Raw genomic sequence first — 21,186 nt, forward strand, 5'->3', positions numbered from 1 at the left:
TTAAATACCAAAAAATAAGCAAGAATGGCTGGAAATACAAATCAAGTCTCAATAATAACCCTGAATGTTAATGGCCTAAACTCACCAATCAAAAGACATAGACTGGCAGATTGGATTTAAAAAACAATACCCAACAATATGCTGCCTCCAAGAGACTCATACAAAAAGACTAAAGGCGAAAGATTGGAAAAAAACATACCACTCAGTTGGACTGCAGAAATAAGCAGGGGTTTCCATCCTCATATCAAATAAAGTAGACTCAAGCCAAAATTTATCAAAAGGGATAAAGAAGGACATTTCATACTGCTCAAGGGAACCATACATCAAAAAGACATAACAATTATAAATACATGTGCCTCCAAACAATGGAGCATCTACAGTCATCAAAAAAACTCTTGTCAAGTTCAAGAGTCAAATAGACCACAACACAATAATTCTGGGTGACTTTAACACACCTCTTTTACCACTGGATAGATCTTCCAAGCAAAATCCGAAGAAAGAACTATAAAACTCAATAAAACAATCAATAACTTAGATTTATCTGAAATATATAGAATATTTCATCTTTCAACAAGCAAATACACTTCTTCTCAGCAGCACATGGATCCTTCTCTAAAATATACCATATATAATGCCACAAAACAACTCTTAGCAAATACAAAAAAGTAGAGATATTCCCCTACATTCTATCAGGTCATAATGGAATGAAATTAGAAATCAGTGATAACATAAAAAATAAAAGCTATTCCAACACCTGGAGATTAAATAATATGCTATTGAATGAATGAAAAATGGGGTGCAAAAGACATCAAGGAGGAGATTACAAAAATTCTTAGAGGTTAATGAGAACACAGGTACAACATATCAAAATCTCTGGGACACTATGAAGGATACTAAGAGGAAATTTCTTTGCATGAAGTTCATTCCTTAAAAGAAGAAAAAGTCAACAAATAAATGACCTAACATTACATCTCAAAGCCCTAGAAAAAGAAGAACAAATCAACACCAAAAACAGGTGAAGACAGGAAATAATTAAAATTAGAGCTGAAGTCAATGAAATTAAAACAAAAGAAACAATTGAAAAAAAAGATGACAAAACAAAAGGTTGGTTTTTTGAAAAAAATAAATAAAATTGATAAACCTTTAGCCATGCTAATAAAGAGAAGGAGAGAGAAAACTCAGATTACTAACATCCATCATGAAAAAGGAAATATCATGACCAACATTACAGAAACACAGAAAAAATAGAAATTATTTTGAAAATTTATACTCCAATAAAATAGAAAATACTGAGGATATCAACAAATTTCTAGCATCACATGATTTGCCAAAACTGAACCTGAATGATATACATGATTTAAACAGATCAATTTCAAGTAATGAAATAGAAGACGCCATCAGAAACCTACCAACCAAGAAAAGCCCAGGACTGGATGGATACACAGCTGATTTCTACAAGATTTTTAAAGAAGAACTAATACAAATACTCCTCAAATTATTTCATGAAATAGAAAAAGAGGGAACACTTCCAAACTCATTCTATGAGGCCAATATTACCCTGATTCCCAAACTAGGCAAAGACACATTAAAGAAAGAAAACTTCAGACCAATATCTCTAAAGAACATAGAAGCAAAAATTCTCAATAAAATTCTGGCAAATCAAACACAAAAACATATCAAAAAGGTAGTGCACCACAATCAAGTGGAGTTTATCCCAGGGATGCAAGTTTGGGTCAACATGTGGAAATCAATAAATGTAATTCATCACATCAAAAGACTCAGAGATAATGGTAATATGATAATCTCAATAGATGCAGAAAAAAAAAACATTTGACAAAACACAGGACCCCTTAATGTTCAAAACACTAGAAAAACTAGAGGTAACAGGTACTTATCTCAACATTATTAAGGTGTCTATGCTAAGCTCCAGGACAACATCTTTTTAAATGGAGAAAAATTGAAAGCATTCTCTCTAAAAACTGGAACAAGACAGGGATGCCCTCTTTCACCACTTTTATTTAACATAGTTCTTGAAACACTAGCCAGAGTAATTAGATGAAAGAAATTAAAGAGATGCAAAAAGGGGTAAAAAAGAACACAAACTGGCACTATTTGCTGATGATATGATTCTATACCTAGAAGACCCAAAAAATTCCACCAGAAAACTTCTAGAACTAATAAATGAATTCAGCAAAATAGCAGGACATAAAATCATCACCCATAAATCAAAAGCATTTCTGTATACCAGTGATAAATTACTTGGGAATCAACTTAATGAAAGAAGTGAAAGATCTATATAGTGAACTACAGAGAGAAATTAGAGAAGACCTTAGAAGATGAAAAGATCTTCCTTGTTCTTGGACAGACAGAATTAATATTGTCAAACTGACCATACTACCAAAAGCACTATACAGATTTAACGCAATTCCAATCAAAATCTCAATGACATTCTTCATATAAATAGAAAAAGCAGGGCCTGGGGTTGTGACTCAGTGGTACTGTGCTTGCTTTGCATACAGGGGCACTGGGTTAGATCCTCAGCATCATATAAATAAATAAAAGAAAGGTATTATGTCCTACAACTAAAAAATAATCAATAAAAAAAAGAAATAGGAAAGGCAGACATGAAATTCATCTGGAAAAATAAGAAACCCAGAATAGTTAAAGCAATCTTCAGCAAGAAGAATAAAGCAGGTGGCTTCACTATACCAGACATTAAACTATACTCCAGAGCTATAGTAACAAAACAGCATGATATAGGCACCCAAAAAGACTTGTAGACAAATGGTACAGAATAGAGGACACAGAGATAAACCCACAGATATACAGTTATCACACACTAGATAAAGGCACCAAAACATATATTGGAGAAAAGACAATCTCTTCAACAAATGGTGCTGGGAAAATGGAAATCCATATGCAACAAAATGAAATTACACTCCTATCCCTCACCATGCACAAAACTCAACTCAAAGTGGATCAAGGACCTAGAAACTAAACCAGAGACCCTGCACCTAATAGAAGAAAAAGTAGAACTAAATCTCCATCACATCAGATTAGGCCCCTGAATTCCTTAATAAGACTTCTGTAGTGCAAGAATTAAAATCAAGAATCAATAAATGGGATGGATTCAAACTCAACAGCTTCTTCTCAGCAAAAGAAATAATTAGTGAGGTAAAGAAAAAGCCTATAGAATGGGAGCAAATTTTTACCACATCCACATTAGATTGAACACTAAACTCTAGGATATATAAAGAACTCAAAATTTTAACACCAAAAAAGGAAACAACCCAATCAATAAATGGGACAGACACTTCTCAGAAGATGATATACAATCAATCAATAAATATAGGAAAAAATGTTTAACATATCTAGCAATTAGAAAAATGCAAATCAAAACCACTCTAAGATTTCATCTCACTCCAGTCAGAATGGCAGCTTTTAAGAATACAAACAACAGTAAGTGTTGGCAAGGATGTGGGGAAACGGGCACACTCATACACTGCTGGTGGGACTGCATGAAATTCACTGGAAATATGCAGCCATTTTGGAAAGCAGTATGGAGATTTCTTTGAAAACTGGGAATGGAACCACCATTTTACCCAGCTACCCCGCTCCTTGGTTTATACCCAAAGGACTACTACATACTACAGGGACACAGCCACATCAATGTTTATAGCAGCACAATTCACAATAGTTAAACTGTGGAACCAAACCAGATGCTCTTCAGTAGATGAATTCATAAAGAAAATGTGGTATATATACACAATGGAATATTACTCAGCATTAAAAGAGAATAAAATTATGGCATTTGCAAGTAAATGAATGGAGTTGTAGAATATAATGCTAAGTGAAGTTAACTAATCCCCCAAAACCAAAGGTTGAATGTCTTCTCTGATATAAGGATGCTGATTCATAATAGGGATGGAGAGGGGAGCGTGGGAGGAATAGATGAACTTTAGATAGGGCAAAGGGAAGGGAGTGGAAGGGAGGAGACATGGGGGTTGGAAAGACGGTGGAATGAGATGGATATTATTACCCTAAGAACATGTATGAAAATACTTATAGTATGAAAACATGAATAGTATGACACTACTTTGTGTTCAACCAGAGACAGGAAAAATTGTGCTCTATTTGTGTAATATGAATTGAATTGCATTCTGCTGTCATATATAACTAACATAAGAATAATTAAAATATTTTTTAGAAAGATGTAAAGAGAATCTGTAAATCAATAAGAAAATGTCCAAGCCTTTAATAAGTCTATAATTCTCTAATGAAATATAGATATTATACAAATATAAAAATATTTAGTCTTTTTAGTAATACAAAAATAATTAGTGTATTTTACTTTCAAGTTAACAAAGTACATTTTAAGGTTAATAGGCAGGAAATCATGTAAGGTATCGTTCCTCTTAATGAGAGTATGAATAGATACAGGCTTAATGCAAGGGAATTTGGTAATACATATAATTATCATTAAATTGTTAATACTTTCTGATTGGCTATCCAAGTTCTAGGGATCTAGCCTAATAATCCAAATAATCCAAACTGTGCACCAAGATCTAGCACCAAGATGTTCATCAAAGAGTTATTTGTAAAAATCCAGATTTCAAATACCTGATGAATGAAAATATCATGAAATCAATATAATGAAAATGGAGTGGAGAACTCTTGAAAAACTCAAAATTCCAACATAAATTAACTGAAACAAAATCTGACATAAATTAACTAAGGGAAATGTCATTATCAATACCAAAAAATAACAACCACCATAAAGCACAAGCAATCTAAGTCTATAATCTAAATAAGGTTAACTAAAATAAGTGTTTTATGATATGAAAAATGATCTTGATTCAGCAACTGACAAATTAGGGACAGAATTGAAAGAGAGAGAAAAATGAACAAATCAAATAGTTTAATTCAGCAAAATAATCTTAGAAAATGTAAAGCTACCCTGAAATAAAGAATGTATTCAACATGCTCAAAGGAGAACAGCCACAATTAAAAATGTAATAAGCAGCATTGATGAAAGTTAAGAAAACAATCAAATGAAATAAAATATGAATTAAAAATTTTTAGAGGAGATTGTGGAAATGACAGATTAAATAATGTTTACCATCAGACACTAAAAAACAAAACGATTCACAGAGCTATTATTTTCAATGATAATCCAACACAACTCTATCATAAGTTTAAGGACCAAATAATTCCAAAGATCTATAAATAATTTCAGACTATTAAAAAAAGGAAAACATTCTTCTTATGATGCATATAAAACAATGACAACATAAAAATAGACAATTACAGAAAAGTATCCCTCAGATATACCAGTGCAAAAATTCTAAACAAAGTATCAGTGAACACAATCCAATACCACATTAAGAAAGTGATACATCATGACTAAATAGTATTTATACCAGGAATGCCAAGTTGCTTCAATGTAAGGAAATTTATTAATATCATGTAGAGTACTAATAAAGCTAAGTTATGATCATATCTGCACTTTCAACACATATTCATTTACTATAAAAATACTCAAAAATAGAAGCTTAGGGCTAAATTTTTAACATCATAGATCAGATAGATAGATAGATAATCTTAGTCCTGTTTAATGAGAAACACTAGAGACATTTCCACTAAAACCAGGAATAAGACAGAGATGCTCACTATCTCTGCTATTATCCACTATATTCATCAACTAATTCAATCAGACTGAAGAAAGCAATTCGAGGCATAAGAATGGAGAAAGAAAAAACAAAATTATTTCTGTCTTTTCACAGATTATATGATATGGGAAACCCCATAAAATCAATGATAAAAACTAAACAAAAACAAAATAAAATAATTTCCCACGCATGGTGGCACACATCTGTAATCCCAGTGGCTCAGGAGGCTGAGACAGGAGGATCGAGAGTTCAAAGCCAGCCTCAGCAAAAGTAAGGCACTAAGCAACTCAGTGAGACCCTGTCTCTAAATAAAATACAAAATAGGCTGGGGATGTAGCTCAGCGGTCGAGTGCTCTTGAGTTCAATCCCCAGTACCAAAATATAAAAAGTCAAAATAAAGAATTTGATGAAAACTTAGAGTAAAATTCACATAAAAATCAACAGATTTCATAAGTATAAACAAGGAAAAAAGTAGAGAACATAATGACAGAGAAAATCCACTTACAATGGCAACAAAAAAGATCACCTACTTAGGAAGAAATTAACAAGAATTATATACAATGTATATGAAGAAATTTTTCAAATTCTTCTGAAAGAGACAAAAGTTGACTTCCAGAAACGTTATACATTCCTTCTCCTTGCCTGGAACAACTCATCATTATAAAAATGCCAATTCTCTCCCAATTTAATTTATAAATTTAATACCATCCAATAAAAATATCAATAGTTATTTTTTGACATAAACAAGTTGAGAACAAAATTTCACATGGAGAAATAAACATGCAAGAATAGTTTTGAGACCATTGTAAGAGAAAAACTTACAATGAAAAACTTACAATTAAGTGGAAAACCTAGCCCAATGAGACATTAAAAATACCACAAAGTCTTTATAATCAAAAGAGCATAGAATTTGCAACTAAATAGTGGAATAGAGAGTAAAGTTCTGTATTATTACAAATAAATAAAGAAATTTAGTATACAAACAGGTGTCATCTCAAATAATTAGGGGAAAGACACCTTTTTAATAAAAAGCACAGAGTAGTCATTTGAAAACCTCAAAACTTATATCCACATCTCACACTACACACAAGAATAAACTCCAATGGACCATGAATAAAAATGTGGAAAATATAAATATGAGAAATCTTAGACAACTTTCTCCTTCCTTTGTATAAGGAATTCTAACAATGACTTAAAATCCAAGACAATCTCCCCCAAAAAGATTAATAAAAGTAACATTAAATATTTTTAAGTGCATGACAAATGAAGTCAAGTCAACTGACATGTTGAGAGAAAATATTCGTACGTCTTTTATATGCAAAGAGTTAATATTTGTAACATGTAAAAACAGTTCAGAGTCAAACCCAAAAATGCCTGCAAAAATCAGGTTTTTTATTCCTTCTTCCATTAGGAACTTTGACAATACCTAACTAAACTTTATCTCCACTTATCTTTTCTTTCAGCATGCTATTTCTAGAGTCTATTCTAAAGATAAACCTCCAACAGTACAAAAATACACATGATATGGTTATTCATTAGAGCATAGATTGTAATTTCAAAGTATTAAAAAACAAAATAAATCCTATTCCTAAGAGAATAACTAAAAAAATATACAGTATATTCACACCTAGAAGTACTATGCAGCTATATAACATAATGCTGATATGTATAAACTGTTTTAAAATGATTTCCAAAATATTCGATTAAGTGCAAAAAGAGAAGAAAATACTAATTAATACCTATAAGATATTGTAATAGATAGACAAGAAAAATTAACCTAAATAACTTTGAAAAACAGTATATTGACATATTTAAGAGCTACAGATAAAACTATTTATGCAAAAGTTCTTTAATCTGCTTATGGAATGTTTCCCACAGGATAAAGTTGACAATTCTAAAACTAGTTTATGTGTGTACTAGAATTGAACAAATAAGTACATATATTGCAGACAATGAAAGCTGAATTTCTCACAATTCAAGAAAGAAATTACAGATACAGGAAAGAATAAAATGAACATATGGAATTGAATTGAAGTGAAAGAAAACAGTATGAACACATGATATTTAATATAGAAAGGTAAGTAGGTAAATACCAAGGTGGAAATTCAGATAATTAAAATATAGACATTTGCACACACAAGGATTAGTATACATACATTTACCAGCTCTGTCTTCTGAAAAGACCTATTAGCAATGATACTTCAGTAGCAATGAACAGAGTTCCCATATCTGGGCTTCTTTTTGCCATTTTCCAATAAAAACAACCAGAACCCATAGGATAAATGATTAATTTCAGAGCTGGGACAGGAAAAATGTAAAACAAGACCAGAACATTTGGGGATTTCAAAAAGTAGGAAAATGCCCCAAAAGATTAGAGTCTTATAGAGGAAGGCAGGTTCCAACCTGGAGGAGCTTCCAATGTTCAAACCTGGAACAATCTGAGCACTAAAATAATTATAATACTGAATTTTAACTTATAATATAAATACCCATTAGTCCACATTGACATAATTAACCAAATAAACAAACAAATTGCAGAATTAGGACTGCTCTCTTGAAATAGAATTCCAGTTATGGAACATAGCAAAGAGTGAAATAGAAAATCAGCATTAGGCAAAAAGATCCAAAATAACTGCACAAAAGTTTCACTGATGGTGGCTAGAATTAGTTAGCAAAAGTGTAAGAAAAAACATAATTTGCATCGTCACAAAAAATATTACTGAAAATATTTATGAACTCTAAAGGGAAAATAATAACTTCTCACCAGGAAAAAGCTCTCAAGGGACCAAGCAACTTAGCCAATATTAAGACACACCAACATCATGAGCTCTGCTATGATGCACTAAGAGCACAGAATTAATTCAGTGACATTCTTGCTAAAAATGCATAACCTCATTCCAAACAGTAAAGGACATCAGGCAAGCCCAAACTGAAGGATATTTTAAACACAACATCAATACTCTTCAAAACTGTCAAGGTCATGAAAGGCAAGGAAAGTTTGAGAATGATTACAGAGTGGAAGGGACCGGGAAGACATAGCAATTAAGTAAATGGGGTATCCTATATATAATTCTAAATCAGAAAAATTATATTAGTCACAAAAATAAGTGAAATTCAAATAAGATCTGAAACTTAGTTAACAGTACCATCCCAATGTTAATTTCCTGGTTTTGATTAATGCACATGGCTACATTAGAAATTAACATCAGGGCAGGGCATGCATAAGGCCCTGGGTTCAATCCCCAGCACCACAAAAAAAGAAAAAAAAGAAAAGAAAAAGAAAGAAAGAAATTAGCATCAGGGAAAGATTGGGGAGGAAGGAATTATGAAAAATCTACATATTTTTAAGCTTTTTTATAATTAAAAAATCAGTTCAAATAAAAAATTTAAAGTTTCATTACCTCTTTCATCATCTTTTCCCATTTTAAATTTCCCAAAAGAGGTTCTAAGGCTAAAACTCTGCATTTTTCCAAATGTTTAAGCAGGGTTTCATAAGTCTTGAAAATGTTCCCTAAATTCTGCAAGACAGAGGAAAGTCAGATAAATTGCCATAAATCAAATATATAATTATTTCCAACTACAGAAAATCAGATACTTAATGTATAATTATGTTATATTTTCAGTAAAAATAGAAACTGTACTAATGTAATTGCAGATGGTCAGCAATGTTTTGTAAGCTTGCCAAAGAGCACTATTTTATCTTTCCTAGGAAAATAATGCATTATATTTTTCAATAATTTCATTAAGGTATAAATAAAATAACATAAAACTCATTTGTTTTAAATGTCCAATTCAAGGCTTTTAGCAAATTTACCAAATAGTGCAACAGTCATCACAAGCTAATTTTAGAACACTTCCAACACCCTCCAAAAAATCATCATGCCCATTTAATGGAATGTACTTTATTATGACAAAATTTCAAACACAACTACCTATTTAAAACATATTTATCATAATAAAACATGTTGCATTAAATGAATAGCAAATAGCATAACCTCTCCACAGGTACCCATCATCCTTGCAACTGCCATTACCAATATTTCAAGTGCTCCTCAATTGGATTAATAAAATGCAGTTTATTGAGTTCCTAATTCTATTTAAGGTGTCCACAATTGATTGATTAAATACCTCTTTAAATTCCAAAAAATTAGGAAATAAATCATTTTACCATGAATAAAATCCTCTAATTAAAAAAGTGTCCTTAAGGAGAGATTGGCCAGAATGTTTGCAGGACACTCTTAAAACAGATTCAGAAATCACTCTAACAGAATAAGATGAACTGATTAGCAATACTTCCTCCCTCTCAATATAAAAACAAATGCCAGGGTTGTTCCTGCTCACGGTAGGCAACCAGAGGTGGAAATAGTTTGATGATAGGAATACTAACTGAAGCAAAATAAACTATTTTAACATTTTATGATAGTCACCTGGGTTTTGACACAATTCTCAAAGAGTGATAAAAAATTAATTGATCAAAAATTATTGTGATGAACTGTAGAATGAACTTCATATTCAGAATTTACTACAAGTAGTGAAAAATGAATAGAAACAAGATTTATTTATAAAGTCACTACACATTTTTTTACTCTGAGAATTTCAATGAAGTAACAAACTTATCTCAGTTCCTTTTTTTTCTTATTAGCTCACTGTATTGTGTTCTTATTGAGGTCATCAAATTAACTATCATTTTAATAGTATATCTCAGCAATAAAGACAGAACTTTTGCCTCCAATTTAATACATTTTCTACCTTTATTAAACCAGAGTCAGTATGCTCACAGTAGTTAAGGACATGGGGGCTGGAGTCATACTGTGTCCTTTCAACTCTGTTCTCTTACTCTTTCAGTGTTAATAATGAACAGATTACTTATTCAAGTATCCATTTACTCATCTATAAAATATAGATGATACTACCAACTACCTTATGGGACTGTTGCACAAGTTAAATAAAAATCATTCATGAGAAGAGCCAAGCACTATTGAATAACAATATGTATTAATACTATTTATTACTATGATAATGATCATTATTATTAGTTTTCTATACTTCTCTGTTAAGCCCATGATAATTCCCAAGTAGGAAGTGGAAAGAAAGCTGAGGCAATTAATTTAGGAAATTTTAATATAAATGTTGCTTTTTTGATATAAATTACCTTCCAAAAAAATATCTGATTCCTATAGTTGCTTGGCATAAGGTAGCCATAAAGTCGGAGAATATCAGATGACTGGCCTGAGAAAAGCACAACGTTGACCTCCATGGACCAGGACTGAATGATGAGAAGGTTGAAAAGATCTGTTTGCAGATGGTTCAGGCCTTCATCTGCGACTACCAGAAAATATGGGCAATTCTCTTTCAAGAAAATTCTCCACTCATTTGATAAGCATCCAGAAATGTTAGTGCAAACATTGACGGCGGTATTTTTCTGAAGATGAAGAATTAAAGCGGTCCTCAAAGAAAGAAGTTCAGGGAAGTTGAAATATGCGTACTCAGCATCCTGTGGAGAAGGTGATGAAATATATTATTTTGAAATGATCATGTAGTGTTTTTCTACTTTTGTTGGTGAAGACATACCATTAACGACATTACAGGAATCAAATCCAACTGTTTTGTTCTGTCATATAATCTTGAAAATAAACCCTAAAACTTTGACTGCCCTTCATACTGATATGCCATAAATTACAATTCATATTTTAAAAATGTTTCCCCTGCAAAGCAAAACAATAATACTCAGGGTTTACTCAGGGTTTGCCTCAGTCTTTCTTTGCATTATCTAAATCTTTTCCTCTCCAATCTCAATGCAAAAGAGACAAGAGAAATTATATCAAAAGCAGTGATAGATAGAAATTATCTGGAATGGAGAACTGAGATGGATCACATTGCTCTAGAGGACTGTTTTAACCTATTATGACCTCACTTAGGGAGCAAAAGTTTCTCTCAAAAGACCAAAATTTGCATAGCCAACTAAATTGTATACATTAATCCAGAACCCTAGCTCTTCATTCAAAATATTGCTAGTAGGCAACCAGCAATGTTCTTACTATAGAGTACTTACTATAGAGCAAACAATAACCAAGAACAGTTGGTGGGTTTTGCTGGGCAAAAACACATATTATTTTGTGCTCAAATAAACTTACTGCTGAGTTTTGAAGACAGAAATAGTTCTCAGAGCTGGCGAATTACAACCCAGAGATCAGATGGACTACTGATGAGGAGATTTCTCATCTACCTTCATGAATGTGTGTGTCCTTACAATAAAGTTCCATAATTGAAAATAAAAAATATAAGGTTAAATGTTGTGATTTGAGAATATTAAGACTGTGGCTAATATTTTTTTCTTTTCTCCCCTTAAATATTCTAAACTTTTAAAAATACATTTACTTGGTTATAAAAGAAAAAAGTACAAAATAATTTAAACAATTTTGGATTGGAAACTCAAATCATAGAAAAGAACTCAATTGTCAAATTACCTTGAAGAAAACTATGGAAAATTGCCCTCCTTTACTATTAAGATCCATCAGATAGCGTTCCACCAGGTAGACAAAATGGAGATTCTGTCCTGGCTGTAATGATTTCTCACATACACATGTGATAAGTAATGAATCTCCATCAATCAGAAAAAATTCAGATTCAACAAAATCATTGAATAAACTGGAATAGCTAAAATGAAAAAACACAGAATTAAAACAGAAATCACATATAAATTAAATAATGACTCAAAACTGGGTGGCATTATTATTGAATATTCATAACTGAATTAGCTGAATATATGTAGCTATTTAACTGTCTATTAATGTATTATAATGCATCTACATTACATACATATGTAACTATGTATATATTGAGATACATATAGATAGATAGGTCAGAATAAGCTGAATATGGCTAGGGTTGTGGCTCAGTGGTAGAATGCTCACCTAGCATACATGAGGCACTGGGTTCAATCCTCAGCACCACATAAATGTAAAATAAAGATATTGTGTCCACTTAAAAAAACTAAAAACTAAATATTTTTTTAAAAGAATAAGGCCAAATAGATGTATAAGAAACAGGGAATATATGATTTCACAGCTCTATATAATTACAAAAATACTCACTCAGCTTCTGGCATTTGTCGCAAAATGAACTGTGATATTATCTCTGAAAACACAGTGTCATCTATAAAGACAAAGACAGTGGATTATTTTCAGTCCAACCTTTATAAGTCGGTTTTTGAGAAATTAGAAACTGTGATACAGTTACTTTAATTCCGCTAAATCTGCATAGCTTATATTTTATAATTCTATAAATATTTTAAGTTAAAAATTACCCATTCTGATTGCTGCCATGTCTCCAATCTGAACTGGCAAATATTAAATATATACCAAATGCCTTTCCTCTTGTTCCTTTAAAAGGTAATTATTAATGAAAATGGCCGACCTGCAAAGAAAGAAGAAAAATAAGAACATTTTTATTCTATCAATAAATAGGTTCTGAATGACTATTATGTGTCAGGCAAAATACTAGTCGATGGAAATACCAGAATGAACCAAGTCAATGTGCAGTTAGTTCTCCAGGAGCTTAAAAACTATCAGGAATGGTTATTAATCACATAATCTTATAAACGATGGAAAAAATCTCAAAAGTAACAAAGAGGTCTGAGCAAGCTTCCCTAAAGAAGTAATGGTGAAGATGGTTCCCAAAGGATTAAACAAGAACTCACTGAACAAAGAAGGAGAACATAGCATTCCAAGCAGAGGGAGCACTAAAACACCACGTATAAAAACTCTGTAGTATGAAGGTACACAGATGGAGCTGCTCTTGGAGTTGCCAATGGAAATGGAGTGGGGAAGGTAAAGAAGGGCCCGCTGGGCTAGACAGATCTGGACATATAGAAGGGCATGCAGGGCCTTCGAGGGCGTATACAGGATTTTCTCTCCATCCTCGAATACAAGTTTAGCCACTGATATATTTTAAGCAGGTAGCATTATAATGACTGCATTTTGCAAAGATGACTTTGGTGACAGTACAGGGAACAGATAAGAAGAGTGTAACATTCTTGTTAGTAGAGAAGAGAGAAAGCTACTCTTCAGGACTATAATGATGATAGTTCACGTCATCATAGTTTGATGGGAGTTTGTGTTAGTAAAGCTGGAAAGATGTGGATTTCTTCGAAGGTAATTTAGAAGGTGAGTTTGACATAATTTGGTAATGGATGAAGAAGAGAGGAAAAGGGGACCATCAAGGATGAATCAGGATTCTAGCTCATGCAATGAAATGGATGATAGGTCATTTCCTCATCTGGAAACCCCGTAATGAAACCTTGTAATCTTAAAGCAACAATTATGAGTTCATTTGTGGACAACCTGATATTGCAGACTTTCAAGACTTACCAGAGGCCATGTCATGTAAGTAATTAAATATATAGGTCTAGAAGTCAAATTTCAAGGTCTGAGCTAGCTCTGAATAATTGAGTCATGAATGATAAGGGAGCCACCGGCATAGATTAGTTTGCTTGAACAGCAGGAGATATCCTCATGGAACAAGAGAAGGAAGCAAAAATCCAATTTTGAGGATTACTAATATTTAATAATCAGCAGAAGAGAGGTGGAAGAGTCTAAAAAGATAACAGAAAGAACTACAAAAGAGGCAGAAGAAAATGCATTTACCCATCTTGTCATGGAAACAAAAGAGGCATGTGCCACACAGTGTGTTAAGGCTGTTAACATTAAATACAGAGAGATGATTGACAGATGAATGCGTAGATGGAGATTTATTTTTCACAACATGAAGGAAGAAGAACATACAGTGGTGATGCACTCTGATAAACTAAAATAATATTTAAAAAATCAAAAAGAAAGAAGGTATAGGACTTTAAAATTGAGACAGTTTGAAGAAAAAAGAAAATACTGTGGGCTGGGACATTGAGGAAACACTTAATGGAAACAGGAATATAAACACGGTCGCCTGCTCACCAAGTTACCATCTTTTTCAGTGAGTGATAGATTATCTACTCTTTGCCAGGCATTGTACTCGCTGCAACACAGCCAAGTGGGTATGGAGAGTGGTCCTCACACCCTGGTGGGGGTTAAGGAGAATGAAATCAAACATTGCAGTATGATGGACAGATGAAGAATTTTATGGAAGCAAAGATGTTGCAGGTAGCAAATCATCACCAGTCTAATACACAGAAATGTAGAGCTGCATGACAAGATTGAGACTCTGCAGGTCACTCTACAAGGCAAAGCACCAACTGGAGGTGAGGTTGGAAAGGCAGGCACAGATCAGACTATTAAGGGTCCTGTGCCCAGGCAAGGACTTCAGACATTTTCCTGAAAACTTGCTAACTTCACATAGCTGTGCTGTCTTCCTTCAATTCTCCAAGTCTAACGCAGCTCAAAAGGAAAAAGACAAGTCAGTCAGACCTGAACAAGCAAAAGAAAATTAACTCTGAGGATGTCACAGAAGAAAAGAGAGCATCAGAAGGGATAGTGTCTGATTCTGCAAGATGTAATAAGCTAATTTATAAGTTTCCAGACATTCTCAGCATCCTTTTTTTTTTAAATGGAACTGCTAGGACAAAATAATGACCTAATTGTTTTATATATTAAATAGTTCACCCCAAACAAATTGAGTATTTTTGTCCTGACAACTCAGAAAATATTTGAAGAAATAACCCACATAAATTGAAAAGACCAGCATAGTTTTCTATAAAAATAATCATAATTTCTAATGAGATGTAGGTATCTTCTGGACACAGCTCTATTTTTTTTTAACAGTAACCATGGTGGCAGAATAAAACTCTCTTTACTTTGACAATTAAGGGATTCCAAGGGATTCCACAGCCTGCCTGCCTACACTCCTCTCACATACCCCATCAGAATGCTTCTGTATTAAACTCTATACTAAACACATACATGCCTTAACATTTGTATAGAATTCATGGTTCTTATCCACACTTCTCCCTCATTTCAGCAAGAGGCATACTATAGAAAAATAGCTGAATGAACACACACACACACACACACACACACACACATTAGAATCCCCAAACACCAGAGGCAAAAAGAAAATAAGAAATCAGATGACTAATGTGATTAAGAAACAGAATAGAGCTTTGAAAATTTCTAAGTAGTACTGTCAAAGAATCAAAAAGATATTATCAAATAAAATATTATCACAAAGAGAAACAGAGCAAGTGCTTATAAAAATTAAAAACATAATTTCAAAAAATATTAATGTTCAGAACAATAAAATGAACCTGCTGGAATCTCAAGTTAGTGATCTGGGGATTAAAGTCCAGGAAGTTTCTTAGAGGAGAGAAACAAAAGACAAGGAGATATAAAAATAATTGAAAAAATACTAAGGAATACAGATGATAGATGAAAAAGTTCTAAGGGCATAGAATGGTAATTCCAGAAAAAAAGACAAAGGGAAAAAAAGGATTCTAAAACAAGTGGACAGAAAAATTAATCAATATTTGCAAAGCAATATAATATTATTAGACTGTAATGAAATAAAAAAAGGCATTTAGGTTGAAAAGTTCCTCCAAGTGTTGAGCAGAAATAATGATAAAAAAGAAAACTACACTTTAGATTTACAGAGCTCTAAAAATAGAGAAACAGAGAGCTGAGAAGAAATGGATTCTAAAACATAGGTGAAGTGAATAAACTCATGAATCCTATTGACAGATGACCTGAGTTTTAATCGTAGTTCTCAAGCACACTCTATAGTTCTATTATTTAGACTAGTTATTTATTTTCTTTGCATTTAATCATCTGTAAAATGACAATAATATTATTTCCCTCTGATTGTTTTCAAGTTATTTAAGTGTATGAACTAATGTATACAAATGACTTACCATAAGTGCCTGACATACAGTTAGAACAAATTAAAATAAGCAATATGCTGGATATTTTGATAAAAGAAAACAATGTTTTCAAATTTCTAATGGGGGAATAATTTGAAGCTAGAATTCTTCATCCAAATCGTGATTCAATTCATTGAAAAGGAAAAATGACATTAACTAGACTTTAAGTCAGGAGTTTCACCAACCATATATCTTAATGATAATTTTATGTAAAGGAAGTACAGAAAATGGGAGGGACATGAGGATAATCAAGAAACAGTAAAACAGAAATTAATTAAGCTATAAAGCAAAGGGAGTCCACAATACTTTGAATTCAGTCTATTTCAATTGTCATGGTCTATTTCAAATAGTAGTCTCAATAATCGAGAACTGCATTTCCTAGCCAGATATATAGACTGTTTTGACAGTGAATAATGTGTTCATAAACATAATTTTGTAACTGTCTCTTTATTGGTTTTCCACTTCTGATTCAACATAGAAACAAATTGCAAGAATTGATTCACAGTACAAAGTCTGGAAAACATAATAAACCTTTATGATACAATAATAATAATAATAATAATAAAATGAATCAGAGGTCTAGGAAAAAGAAGAATAGAAGAATGCATGCTAAGTTCCTCATCTTTCACAACAGGAAGTCCAGAGATAGAAATTAAGGCTAATATGTGAAAAAAAAATGACTTCTAGAATCAAGAAGTTCTGCCTTTCTTATAAGTACTGTACCATTGGATTACTAAGCAGTAGCACAGGGAGAGGTAATCCAGCTAATAAACAGAAGAGGAACTGTAGAATCTCACCATTTTACAGCTTCTAGTGCAGTAACAGGTCTTAGTATTTTTAGGTGAAAGTAGGACAAAAATAAAAGTGTCTTCAACATCCCTGAAAAACTCTGGCCCAATACCCCCACCCCAATCAAACCTGAATCTGATCAAGTCTATAGCAGTGACTACGAATTTACAAGACATTTAGAGGACAGAGAACCATGTTAAGTGACATCAAAAGGACTGGGGAAATCTCTACAGGACACACATCTAAACAAATAAATTATAAGGAAATTAAAGAAACGTTAAAAGTATATCATCTAATTACAGTATTGTCAGAATCGTATTCGAATTCTGATTCAAAAAAATCTTACAAAGGAAGCGGAAAAGAGGAAGAAATGGGAGTGGAAGGCAAGAGAATGGAAGAAGAAGGGAAGAGTAGGAAACTGTGGGTCATGTATTAGAGCAAAATGGTGAAGTGCCTGATAGAAACCCCGCCCTGGCAGCAGATCCAAGGTGGCTGGCAGAACGTGTAGATGGTCTCCAGGGGTCCACCGCCTTAGCATACAAGCCTTGTATAATCTCCTCCCCTGGAGAGTGGCAGGCCTGTGAACTTAATGGAACAGCCTCTCCCACGACGAGGTTACATTATGTAATAGACCCTTTGGTGGCAGACAAGGGAGAAAGTCTCTTGCAGGCTTGGTGAGGGCCAAGTGGCAGGGACCTGAGGTGGGAGCTAAAGGTTCAAAGTAAGCCCAACCAACCGCCAGCAAGGAAACAACAAAATTATGTTAATAACCCAGGGCCTGGGAGGAGAGGACAGCCCTTGAGTTCCCCTGAGTGAGATACTGGGCAAGAGGACTCCATAAACTTTTGCCTGGACTTCAGATCCACAGAAACAATTAATTCTTATTGCTTTAAGGCACTAAATGTGGTAATTCATTATGCAACAATAGAAAAGTAATGCCTGCCTCTTGGCTCCTAAAGGGATTGAACCTGCGGTGCCTTATCACTAAAGTACATCCCCAGTCCTCCTTCTTTTTTTTTTTAACATAAGGTCTCACTAAATTGCCCAGGAATTTAGTGGGCAATTTGAGATCCCCTCAAACATGGGGATCCTCTTGCCTGCCTCAGCCAACAGAGATGCTTGGACCACGCCCAGCAGTACATGAACACCTTTAACCCTTAAGAGGTAAGCCATAAATTGTCTCCAGCCACTGAAATTTAAGGGTGCATAGGCATCATTTAGGATACCTTATTAAAGTGCAGGTTGAGATTCTGAAAGCCTGGAGCAAGCCTTGGGTTCTGCTTGGAGGAAACATACTTGCTGCTGTCAATACCCAAGGTCATCACGTTGGACTTCCCTTAGTTGTACCTCAAGAGCCCAGATTCCCCTTGAAGAGGGCCCCTCAAATGCCTGTACTCGCTTCCCTCTCCAAACCTCCGCGCTCACCTCTCCAAACCTCTGCGCTCACCTCCTCTATCCCAACCCTTCCCTCTGCCTCTCCCCATGCCCGGCCTCTGGGACCCAGCAGTCAGTGCAATGAAGCCTCTGCAAGTCCAGCGGGTGTCCTACTTCTGCAACTCCGGAGCCACTATCCCGACCAATCCATTCAGAAGTGGAAGAGACCTCCGCGGAACAGCTCGCCTCCAGCCCTTCCCTGGGGACATCCTTCCCTTTGACACTCCCCATCTCCTAGCTGGCGCTGAAGCACCTCTCTCTCCTCACCTCGGACAGGAAGCCCCGGACCCCAGACTCGGGACCGGAATCCCGGGTCCTGAACATGTAGCGTCCACAGAGCAACTGAACTGCACGCTTAACCGAGGGAAAGTGAGCACCCGGCGCCGAGCTCCAGTAGAAACTTCAAGACCTGGCGCCGCTGAACCTCTACGTGGGACTGGGCGCACCTCTGCACCGCAGCCTGTCTTTATTCCTAGGGCACAGGTTTCAGTTTCCTTTCTCCTCTCAGCCTCACTTAGTTTCAGTTTCCTTTCCTCAAGAACTGGCTGATGTTGATTTGGAAAAAAAAAAATGGCTTTTAGCATCGTTCTCTTCGATCTGAATTTTAAGATAGAAAAAAGCAAAGTTATTATTAAAAAAGGACATTGGAATTGGGGCATAAATATAGAGGAAACTGAAGCAGAGAAATCTGGGAACATCTCAATGCGACAAAATGAAAGAGGTGGTTGACTTAGACTATAACATGGTGGAATCTGAAATGCCAGGTGAGATGTGGGGAATGGCTGGCCCCCAAACTGATGATTACTGTTCTATGTGAACTCTATTTGGAATTATTGTTGAAACCTCCATTGCAAGCATCAACAGGTAAAAATAAATAGATAGATAGATAGATAGATAGATAGATAGATAGATAGATAGATAGATATCAGCCTGGATGCTACTTTCACCTACTTATTTCAACAATAGGCACCTCCTTTCTTTTTAGTGACCTGATGTGCTTCATTTCATGAATGCTATAAATATGCAAATATACTGGAATTTTAGGAAGGGTTTAGGGGCCGGGAAGCAGTGGATTTGGGTAATCCTGGTGACCATGGGAAGTCACAGGCTGCTTTTTCCTTAAAAGCCTAGCCACCCGCCCTACTGCACAGGGAAAACAGGACGGAGAGAACAAGGGACGATATATTTTTAAGTCATAAATCGAAGATTCAAGCTGTTCAAGAAAACGGGGAGGACAGTGAGTGTTGGGAGCAAGCTCTGTCATCAGATTAAACACATTTGAGTCTTTCCACAATGTCAGAATTTTTTTAATAACAATATATTCACAGGCTGTACCACTTTGTCAGTAGCAGTTCACAATATCCTTGTGGGTCACCTGATAATCAAGCTGGGCAAACATCAGTTCTTTTATTTCAGTCTTAATTTCTAATATCTGTAACACTCAAGTCACTCATCTCACTTTTCACTTTTGTGTGTGTGTGTGGGGGGGCTATTGAAAGGCTAATAAAGGGTTAAGGCAGTGACAGGGTTTCAAAAGACCCAAGTAAAGATGGAGAACAACAGGTAACAAATGCAAAGAGTCCCTACAGGTGGTCAGATAAGATTACAAACCAGCTAAAGTACAGGTTCAAGGCACAGAGCTGTTAATGCTCAGGAACTTACCCTAGGCCTTGGTCCAGACTGAGGGCAGTTTCAGCATCAGCCTGGAGTTTCAACTTTGAGGTATTAGCTTGGAGCGGGCTGTGCTTGGTCCACAGATAAGAGAAACCGCGCTGTGCTAAAGCCCAAGGATAGATTCAGAGGTCTGTTGTGGTGATTTTCTTGAGCAAGGCTTATAAGGAATGACCAGGTGATGGGGTCAGTGTGCCCCCCAGGTTCAGTCTTGGGGTGCTCCTCCTTTTGGGGTCTTTGGTGAGGGAGTTGCTTCATTTAATGGTCTGGTGTATTCAACTAGCTCATGGGCCCACTTTTTCAGTCACAGGGATGCATAGGTTCACTGGTGGCCATTTTTATTAGCATAATTTATTGTCAGTTTGTGCCTTATGGTTGTGCTAGGCAGATAATGACTGCTTACTTGTACAAACAAGCAATAGAATCTTTCTACCTCAGTACATAAAGTGAAAACAAAGCAGCTTATGGCACACTATAGCTTTATAAATTGAAATAACTCAGGGTAAGGCAGAGTCTGAGAACTACTGTTCTATTCATTGCATGAATATTCTATTCTGTTCTGTTCTATACTGGGCCGGCACTCCAGAGGGAGGAAAGGTATTTCTCACATCCATCAGGCATTTATCTACTCGCTTGTTTATTAGAACTTTGTGTGTTTGGAACTTATTTATTGGAACTGATGTGTTTGTTAATAATGATATTGAGAAAGAAAATAAAAGAACTGGAATTTAGCATGTGATCTGTCCGAAGTCATCCTATATTTGTACCCATCCTTCA

General features: G+C 34.7%; 1 protein-coding gene across 1 annotated transcript in view; it reads right to left on the reverse strand.

Moving 5' to 3' along the window:
* The window catches only part of Ddx60 (DExD/H-box helicase 60), a 95,525-nt gene extending 76,300 nt beyond the window's left edge, over positions 1 to 19,225 (reverse strand). Inside the window, exons 1-6 of the mRNA XM_021726500.3 lie at positions 19,006 to 19,225; positions 12,976 to 13,085; positions 12,764 to 12,824; positions 12,137 to 12,326; positions 10,822 to 11,163; positions 9,071 to 9,187 (exon numbers count right to left, since the gene is read on the reverse strand). Coding sequence (XP_021582175.2) covers positions 9,071 to 9,187; positions 10,822 to 11,163; positions 12,137 to 12,326; positions 12,764 to 12,824; positions 12,976 to 12,994 — 729 coding nt within the window. The 5' untranslated portion in view covers positions 12,995 to 13,085; positions 19,006 to 19,225. The remainder of the gene's footprint in view (positions 1 to 9,070; positions 9,188 to 10,821; positions 11,164 to 12,136; positions 12,327 to 12,763; positions 12,825 to 12,975; positions 13,086 to 19,005) is intronic.
* Between the last annotated feature and the right edge of the window lie 1,961 nt (positions 19,226 to 21,186).

Source organism: Ictidomys tridecemlineatus, chromosome 14, assembly GCF_052094955.1.
Source record: "Ictidomys tridecemlineatus isolate mIctTri1 chromosome 14, mIctTri1.hap1, whole genome shotgun sequence".
Classification (NCBI taxonomy): domain Eukaryota; kingdom Metazoa; phylum Chordata; class Mammalia; order Rodentia; family Sciuridae; genus Ictidomys; species Ictidomys tridecemlineatus.